This window comes from Camelus ferus, chromosome 2 (assembly GCF_009834535.1).
Source record: "Camelus ferus isolate YT-003-E chromosome 2, BCGSAC_Cfer_1.0, whole genome shotgun sequence".
NCBI lineage: Eukaryota > Metazoa > Chordata > Mammalia > Artiodactyla > Camelidae > Camelus > Camelus ferus.
The window spans coordinates 108,794,701-108,804,450 of NC_045697.1; the positions used below are offsets into that span (position 1 = coordinate 108,794,701).

At 44.4% G+C, this 9,750-nt stretch overlaps 1 protein-coding gene across 1 annotated transcript in view; it reads right to left on the minus strand.

Annotated features, from left to right (window-relative positions):
* The window catches only part of TMEM154 (transmembrane protein 154), a 43,363-nt gene extending 36,414 nt beyond the window's left edge, over positions 1 to 6,949 (minus strand). The window contains exon 1 of the mRNA XM_014563831.2: positions 6,731 to 6,949. Within this exon, the coding sequence (XP_014419317.1) occupies positions 6,731 to 6,818 (88 nt within the window). The 5' untranslated portion in view covers positions 6,819 to 6,949. The remainder of the gene's footprint in view (positions 1 to 6,730) is intronic.
* Positions 6,950 to 9,750: the final 2,801 nt, after the last annotated feature.

Here is a 9,750-nt window from a genome sequence, read left to right on the forward strand (position 1 = left end):
AGGAGCGAGAAAAGAAAAGATGCACATGAAAGGAGCAGGAGGAAGAGAATGTTTCACAACCAAACACTGGAAGGAACAGTCAGAGTCATAGGAGACCAAGAAGAAAACGGCACCATAAGACCTCAGGAAGAGGAGAGATTCAACAATTGATTAGTTATGTGAAGTGCTGCAGAGAAAACCGCAAGATAAAGACAGAAACGGGTCCTCTGGGTTCAGCTCTTAGGGGGCACTGGTGACCGGGACAGAGCAATTTGAGTGCTGCACTGACATGGGGGACAAATCGCAGGGGGTGGTGAGAAATGAGGGGCAGAGTGAGTAAACGAAGGTGTGTTGACTATCAAAGAGGTTGAGAGCTCCGGAAAGGTTGGGAGTGGGCGAGAGCTGGCAGGGTCTGGGGAGAGCTGGACAGCAACTCACAGGCTCCCTCACTGTTTACTGTGCATGTATACCTACCAGAGAGAATTGACACTAATGTCACCCATCACTATAATGGAAAAGAATCTAAAAGTGTATGTGTGTATATATATATAGGTATAGGTATAGCTGAATTGCTTTGCTGCACACCTGAAACTAACATTGTAAATCAACTACACTTCAATAAAAAAAATTTTTTTAAATTAATACAAAATAAATAAATAAAAATAGAAAAAATAGTCTTAGCTCAGGGTTGGAAAAAACAGGAAGATGACTGAGTTTGGCCCATGAGCCTTAGTTTGCTGGCCCTGGGCTGCCATGTGTGTTTCTGTAAGAAACACAATGTTTCAGACACAGCTGAAGCCCGGCCTCTGCCCCTCCTGGATCTCATGCCCCCTCACCCCACTCCCAAAGGTCTTGCTCTCCTAAAGTTCGCATGTATCCATCCCACACTTTGCAAATAGGTCTATGTCCCTAAGCATAATTTGGAGTGTTTTTAAAACTTTAACTAATTGTAACTATTCTGTGCATAGTAATCTTCAACTGGCTTTTTTTGAACGTTTGAGACTGATTTATCTTGATACATTTGGCTGAAGTTCTTTGAATTTACCTGCTTGATGAGATCTCATTCTAAGACTATACCAAGTTTCATGTATTTTTCTTTTGTTAATAAATATTTAGATTGTTTCTATTTCTTCCATTTTTACAAACAGTGCTACACTCAGCATTCTTGGCCATGACTCTGCTGTACATTTGTGAGTGATCTGGAGTAAATACTTGGTAGTGAATTGTTGGAGTTGTAGGATCTGAACGTCTCAAGTTGACTAAATATTTCCAAGTTGTTCTCCAAAATGGTTGTATAGAAAAATTTCCTTTTCCAATAATCTTGTACAGTCAGTCACCTGAAAAATTCTCTCAATATGAAACACCTAGAAATGCTGGATGCAATGTAAGAAACAACTTCTTAAATGTATAAAGAAATCACAAGAAAGCAAGGAAATCCCCAGGGCCCAGAAGATGTGGAGAAAATAAAAATAAAAGCTTGCAGAGGAAATTTAAATTCAAAGCCATATCTGCCTATGGGGATTTTCCAGAGCCCCACAGGGATGTGAGAGGCTATGTGATGCTTTCAGATGCATCTACTGGGTCAAAAGTTAAAACTAAAACACCAGTTCATGGTTTTAAAGAAATAAAGAAAAACAAAAAGCAGCTGCAATGATTTTGGCAAAGTTCAAAGTCAGGTGCTCTTCCCCCAGGCTGACCTCACCATCATTCCGACACTGTGGACCCCAGCCCACTGTCTGATTTTGAATTTGGTTTTGTCTCCTTTCTCCTTGGCAGTCGCGTTGGTGTCCTTGGTTATCTGCTTCTGGTTACTGACTTGATTCTGCTGGCTTGCACCTTGAATGAGGTTTGGCACCTCACGCAACTCTTAGCAGCTGACCCCTGAGGTCTACCCACTCTGCATCCCAAAGCTGGGGTTTAAACCTGAGGTCCAAGCACCAGCTCTTCCCCAAGCCCAGAGCACAGCCCTGTCTGAGTTTCTTCCAAACTCTATTTTGTGGTGACAGGACTGAGGTTGTACTGGGGATGTATTTATAGTAGCTTGGTGATGTGCTCAGAAAAGGTGGGGTTCTATTAAATAGGGTAAGCCAGCCTCTGTGTGCCAGGCTTTGCCCTCAGTGCCCCCAAGATTTTTATCATGAATGGGAGTTGATAGATACAACAAGCAACAAGATTAGAGCTAAACTTCAGATAAAGATGATCAAATGGACAATAATGTTTAAAGGCATAAAAAAGGAATAAATAACATAAGGAAAAAAATAAAACCAAGACACCACACACACACACACACACACACACACACATACACACACACACATACACAAAGGATGTTCTAGAAATGAGAACAAAGATTTTCTAGAGATGAAAAATATAATAACTGAAATTAAAAGCCCAGTGGATGGGTTCAGCAGCAGGAGACACTAGGTTATTGCGCTAATCCACTCTCCAACCAGCAACACAGAGTTCCTGTTTCTCCACATCTTTGCCAACAGTTGAGGGTGGTGCAAACTATACACAGGTAGGCAAATTGCAGGTTGCATTGTTTCTTTCCAGAATTGAGCCTATCCCAGCCAAGATCCTTCCTCTTCTAGTTTCCTGGGTCTGCCTTTTTGATACAGAAGGACTTGAAGTCTCAGTATATCCCTCTCTGCCTTTTTTTTTTTTTTCCTTTGCCCTTGAGAGCTGTTAGGTGCTTGGGGTCAGTTCTCAGCAGGGCTCTCCCACCGTGACTCTGCTGACTGAGGGCTGTGCTTTCTCTCCCTGGTTCCCACACCCCAAAGCCTCTTACACAGTGACTTCAATGTTCTGTTTATCCTGCTCCTGGTCTTAACTATGCTAATCCTCAGATAAAACTCAGATTCTCATTTGCTCACTCAGTACCTTTCAGCCCCTCCCTTCTCTTCTGCAGGCCAAAATTTAACCCAACTCTACCATCCCTTTTCTTGCCAGCCAGTCCCTGACCCAATCAAACAAATACAGCTCCTTTTTAACATGTGGTAAGCTCAGAGCCCAGACAAGAGTTTATGTGATACACCTACGTAGTTGGAAAGGCACCAGAGACATATTTTTCCAAACCTGAAACTAGACAAAGCGTGGCAGAGCCTGAAAACCCAAAGATTACAAAGTGTATTGTTACAGCATGGACTGCCAGAGACTGAATCTTACTTAGATCCATTAAGTGGCTGTGTGTCCTTGGGCAAGTCACTTAACCTCTCTGTGCCTCAGTTTTCTCATCTATAAAACAGGAATAATAGTATCCACTGTATAAAGTTTGTTATGAGAGTGAAATGACTTGGTATATGTAAAGTGTTCAGAACAGTGCCTGGCATATATTGAACACTATCACCATTGTAATTATTACTGCTTGAAATTGGGACTGTCCCTGAAAATAGACGGCAGTCACATTCACTAAAATGAGAACAAGATTAGAAAGCACAGCTTCATTTATGCAACTAGTATTTTCTTCTATTCTTTCCCTCCTTTTCAAGGTTCATCTAGTAATTATATGGTCCTTACTCTTCTGAAACAGCTCAGAAAATCTCCCTGTCCTCTCTGTAAACCCATTGTTGAACTCTGGCCACTAAAATGGTTACAGCTCCTTATTTCTGCTTCATGCTTTTTAAGCTCTTTTTCTACAGATTGTTCTGCTTTTAGCAGCTAATAAATCCCAGGCTTTTGGTATCTGGGAAGTTGCTCTTAGCTTCCTGATAGTGCTAAGCTGACACTGACAGGGTGCAGGGTAAGGAATGAGGTGGCCCTTGTTTCCACGGGCAGAATGTTGCCTTGAGTCTAAACTTTCTTAGCAACCTACACTGGCCAAGACACCTGGGCCCAGAGCTTTCCTTTAACTATTCTCATCTGTTTGGTCAAAATCCTAGAAATTTCTCATTTCTCTCCTGGTGACTTCTAAGTAGATTGTTCCACTTGGGATAGTAATCAATTCTGCATCAGTCTCTCTAACTACAGAAAGTGAAAAGATGTGGACTCGGCAGTAACGGTGCTGGTCTCAGGTAGGTATTAGAAAGTGTTGCCTGTTTGCAAAGCCTTGATTTGAGATAAACCTGGAATATGCTTGCAAAGGAGAATCAGGTTGTTCCATAGATTGGATTCTTTTACCAAATATCTCCAGGATATTTTTGGAAGAATTCAAAGAAATAAACACAAGTGTGATGTCTATAAACAAACTCACATCCTAAAGACTTAAGCAACCATTAGCTCAAAAGGTTATACTTCAATTTTACAATATATATTCAGTCTTTAATTTAGAATAGCCTTTCCCTTGACTAATCTCAAAGTAATAAGCTTTGATCATACAGCAGTTTGCAAGTGGGCATCTTTGCATTTTCAGGCCCTGAGATAGGAGTCAGGACTCAGTAAGCATGAGGGATGATCTGGATAATTCCTGCACTCTCCTGAAACACAGCTTTTCATCTTCTGTGTCTCCTGGCATCCCAGCATTACCTGCTTTCAGGAGCTCATCAGTTTTTAATGATCAGCCTCATATCCACCCTAGGATGATTTTAGTGTTTATCAACAATTAGTTGAGTTCCTGCGGGGGAAGATATAGCTCAGTGGTAGACTGTGTGCTTAGCATGTACGAGGTCCTGGGTTCAATCCCCAGTACCTCCATTAAAACAGACAAACAAACAAATAAATGTAATTATCCCCTCCTCAAAAAGAATTTAAAAAATTATTGAGTTCCTAATGTATGCTGACCCCTTACAAGATTTGGGGAAATCACAGATGAATGAAAGAGGATTTTCCTTTCCTTGGAGGTGCTCACAGCCTGGTGGAAGATACAGACATAGACACAGTTGTGATTCGAAGCAGCTAGCTATGTTTACAGAAGTGTAGGTCTATAAGGACATAATAGGCAGGGTGCCAGGGAAAGGGCAGTGAGACACCAGGGAGGAGGGAACATTCAGTCTGAGCCTTTTAAGGTTACATAGGAGTCCACTCAGTAGGAAAAAGGAGAACTTGTTCTCAGTGTGGCAAGAGCCACAGAGGCCTGGAGCACATGCTCCTTTCAGCCTGACTGAGGGGCTGTGGCTGGGGAGCAGGAAGGAGATGCTGTGGAAAGGAGACTGGAGGGTCCAAGGGGCATAAATGAAGAGCAACCGGAACTCTTTAAGTTGAAGAGTCACTGATCAGATATAAGCCTCAGAGTAAGAACTTTTACAAAGTCTTTTCAAGGTGGTCCTTTTGCATCTCCTGGATTGCAGACACATTGATCCAATCATTTTCAGAAGCTCAAGAAACTACTCAGGCAAGGTTAAATATCATCCCCAGGAGTGTGTTTAAGGCACACGTGGTAGCGGTGGTAGTTACCAGGGGTGAAGAGGGGTAGCTGGGCTCTGCTCCTGTGGGAGCTGAGGGACGCCCACCAGGGAAAGGAGTCTGCTCCAGAGGTCCTGGTGAGGGGGGTGTGGTTGGTCCCCGGGTGGGAGAAGAGAGACCCTGGAGGCCACGTCAGGAGAGCTGACTTGGGATGGGTCTCGGACATCTCGCCTTCCTCCGTCTCCGTGCACCCCCAGCACAGCTGCACCCCCAGTACGGCTTAAACTGCATCTTCTTTAAGCTCCCTTCCAGCTCCAAAACTTTGTGCATTAAAAAACACAAGGTCCCCCAAACTCATTTCGAACACTAACCTCAATCTCAGCGGAGAACATCTTTCCAGTTGGAATGGTCGGCCTTTCACTTCCCATTTTCCACCTCAGCCGCCTGGAGAGACCATGTGGAAAGCACCCAAGGAAAGGGAGGTTGGGGGGTGGCGGGGAGCTGCTGACTGCTAATCTCCCGGAGGCTGCCTGTCTGTGAGGTCAGGCCAGATGCCCCCATCCTCTTTAAAGAACTGCAGCTTGAGACCTTTCCTCGTGCGTTCAGTACTGCCCTACACCAGCAGCAGGCAGTGTCCACTGACAGGAACCACGGGCAACTAGTTTATTTACCCACAAGCAAATCCACACAACTGTAAGAGGCAGTGGAGGCTGATTGTGCTTGTAGCAACTGCCAGGCTGTAACTCAACTGCTGCTCTTAGTTCAAAATTATGAGGTTTAATATGTTGTCTTTTCTGATACCTTTGATTCACTATCACATCACTTTTTAAAGCAAAGCTTCATTAGTAACAATCAACGCAAAGAAAATCTCTCCCCAAGTAACAAGATCAAAGAAAAACAGATGAAAGTCTTTATAAGTGGATGCCTGGTAATTTCTCTGATAATTTCCTGTTTACTTCCTCTTTCTTTTTTTAACTTATGGTGTTTCATTAGTATACTTTCCAGTAGTAAATTTCCATACCCCAATTTTTCCAGGAGTTTTTGGAACCAGCAGACTTCTCAGCCCACGTTATTAAAGTTAATCTATTATTTCTCTATTTCAGCTGATTGAAACGTTCTTTTACAGGAACTGCCAACGAGTTGATAATTTTCTTAATATGCCCATTAAAGTCGCTGAATGACTGGGACCCACACATCTTAGAAAACAAAGATTGCGGGAAATTTCAATTCAGTGAGGGAGCTGGAGCTGGATTAACCAGCGGCAGACGAAGCCAAATGCCCCCTCCCCCTCCTCCCCGCTCCAAAAAAAAAAAAAGAAAAAGAAAAAGACAGTTCTACTTTTCTCCACTTTTTTTCGCAGAGTGGATTAGGTTTTTCAGGGTGTTACCCTCCCCGGCAGAGTTCTGTAGCCTCGGGCACCAAACAAGCCTTCATTATCCTCGGTGCCTGGAGAGGAAAGCCCTGCGGTGCTTACCCGGAGCCTGGCCGCTGGGGAGGGACGCGATCGCCAGCGCGAAGACGAGGGCGGCGCGGGGAGCCGCGGTGTCCGCGCGCCCCGGCATGATGCTGATGCTGTGCGGAGTTTCAGCCCGGCTGAAACGTGAACATTTCCTGTTTCCTGCTTGTTTGGGTCGGTGCTCACTTGAAGGAGAGGTGTTTGCCTGTTTTTTAGGAAGTGATGTAATTCTACAGGAGCCTGTCAGACCAGCAAGAATTGCAAAAGAGAAGTTGCTCTTCGAGCACTGATTCAGTTACACGCCTCTCAAGCCCTTTCTCCCTCCCGGCCCTGCGTGGGCCTCCCTCTTTTGAAATTGTCCCTGTGGAAGCAGTGACCGTTGCTCAGATGTCATTCAGGATCTGGGACCGAGGGGGTCCTGCACCACACGCATTCTCGATTTGTGATTTTATTCAACCCCGGGGTCAGCCTCCTTGGCTGCCTCGAGTCCAGAGCCGCGCTAACCAGTAGAACTTTCTGAGATGATGGGCATGGGCTGAATCTCCCGTGTCCAATACGGTAGCCATCAGCCACATAGGCTACGGAGCCCTTGAAATAAGGCTAGCGAGAACTGGTTTGTTAGTTTGAGTTTTTATTGAGTTTAAATAATGTCATGTGGCTACCACATTAGACAGCACAGGCCCTGACAGTAGGGCCACTTGTGCCGTCAGGAAATGCCAACCCACTTCTCTCTGGCCAGACACGTCGTCCTCCTTGGGCCCTAAATGCCCCGCCCACCAAGGCTCCTGGCGAGGAAGGGACAACGCTATACCCATGCCTGGAGGCTGTGCTCGGCTTCTCCAGAGAGAACTCATCTTTTTATGTTTGTTTCTTGTTTTTCCCTTGTAAAGACTAGTTTTTAGAACCAGTGTTAGATTCGCAGCAAAATTAAGAGGAAAGTACAGAGATTTTCCATAGAGCCCCAGGCCCCACATCTGCAAGCCTCCCCCATTAGCAACCTCCCACTGACCCTGCAGAGTGGGACATTTGTTACAGTTGACACACTCACATTGATAGGTCATAACCAGCATAGTTTACATGAGGGTTCACTCCTGCTGTTGTATATCTGTGGTTTTGGACAGATGTATAATAATGACATGCACCCGTCTTAGAGGTCCTCCCTGAGTAGTTTCACTGCTGAAAAAATCCTCTGCTCCTCCTGTTCATCCCTCCCTCACGATGCCCCCACCCCCCCGAACCCCAGCAACTACTGATCATTTTACTGTCGCCATAGTTTTGTCTTTTCCAAAATGGCAGAAAATTGGACTCATAAAGTATGCAGCCTTTTCAGGTTGGCTCCTTTCACTTAATACTATGCATTTAAGTTTCCTCTATGTCTTTTCATGGCTTGAGAGCTCATTTGTTTTTAGTGCTGAATAATATTCCATTGTCTGGATGTGCCACAGTGAATTTATCCATTCACCTACTGAAGGATAGATTGGTTGCCTCCGAGTTTTGACAATTATGAATAAAGCTGCTAGAAACTTCTGCGTGCAGCTCTTTCTGTGGATGTAAATTTTCACCTCCTTTGGGAAAATACCAAGGATTTGATTGCTGAATATATGATTAGAGAGAAATGACCTTTTAAAGGGCCCATTTCCAAAGCAGAATATGTTCTTAGGGGGAAAAAAAAATCTGTGTTTTATCTTTCTTTCTTTTTGAATGACAGTTTTCTCAGAGGTTGTTAGCAAGTGAACAAATTAGGACTGAGCTGGATTAGAATGGGGGGCGGAAATCCTACCCAACTGGAACAATGCAGGGAAGAGGTGACAGTTTATAGCAGTGTGTGGGGAGATTAGGGTAGGTTACTTTTTTTTTTTTTTTTCTGTTCTATTGCAGTCCTTCCCTTGATTTAGGTCTAGGGCCTAACTACTACAGAATGGAATTTCACAATCATGTTTGTTGTAGTGCCAAGAGAGACAGGCAGATAGGAAGAGGCATCAGACACCCAACTCATCTCATCAACCTTTGCCTGGTTACTGTGAGTCACCAACTTCCGGTGCGTTCCATCTTCAGTGATCTGGCTGGTGGAAGCCCACGAGGTGACTGAGTCCTTGGCCCCTTGCTTTGCCATTCATTTTTTGTTGAGGGCATTGCTTCTGTTCATGGTCACTGGCTACAGTTTATCTCAGTTCTTATTCACAGAAATAGGTTGACGATTCATGTCATGCTCAGTGATGATTCAGGTAATATTAAATCTACGTAATAGATTCACAGTATGCATTTATATATTTTAACCAGGCAATTGAGTCAGTTCTGGGTAAAATAGGCTTTGCACTTTAGGTGACAATACAGGACAAATGGCAGAAGGAAATAGAGTTCAAAACTGGATGATTGATTTGAAGACAGCAGGGAAAGACCTATGAATCCAGCTCTTGAAGAGCAAGTGAATAGAGCGCTGGATTTGAGGGCAATCATTCCTGTACTCGCGGCATTCTCCCGCTGCGACGCAAATGTGCAAGAGAAAAGGCCCCCCAGGGGAGGTAGGGGGCTTAGGAGTTCTCGTTATTCACGCCCTATTCTAACCTTCTTGGCTTGAGGCGTGTATTTGGCAAAGGACTTGGTGTGAGCCTTCGTTTCTTTGATTTTAAAACTAGGGCTTGCTGGAGGCTTTGCAGAGTCAAGTGTCTGTGGCTGGAGCACAGTCCTACGCGGAGCCTGGTCACCGCCAGCCAGTGCCTCATGGTTTCTCCAAGGGTGCCCTGCGTTCCTTTGCAGCAACACTGCATCACTTAGAATGATGTGCGAAATAAACCAAGGCCCCAGAGAAACCCTGTAATTTTCTTTTGACCCCAGTGCTCTCTAAAACCCTACGAGTGATTAAGCTGATCTTAAGCGGAAGAAAATTACCATCGTTGATCAGAAAATTGTAGTGCCTCAGTGATCTCTTTGCTGCAGTTGAAAAATCACAGGGAGACTGCGTGCTAGGTAAAGGGCTATTTACCTCTGTTTGTTCTAATTTTCCCAACCATTAATTTTGGCAGTAGCTGCCTGGCCTC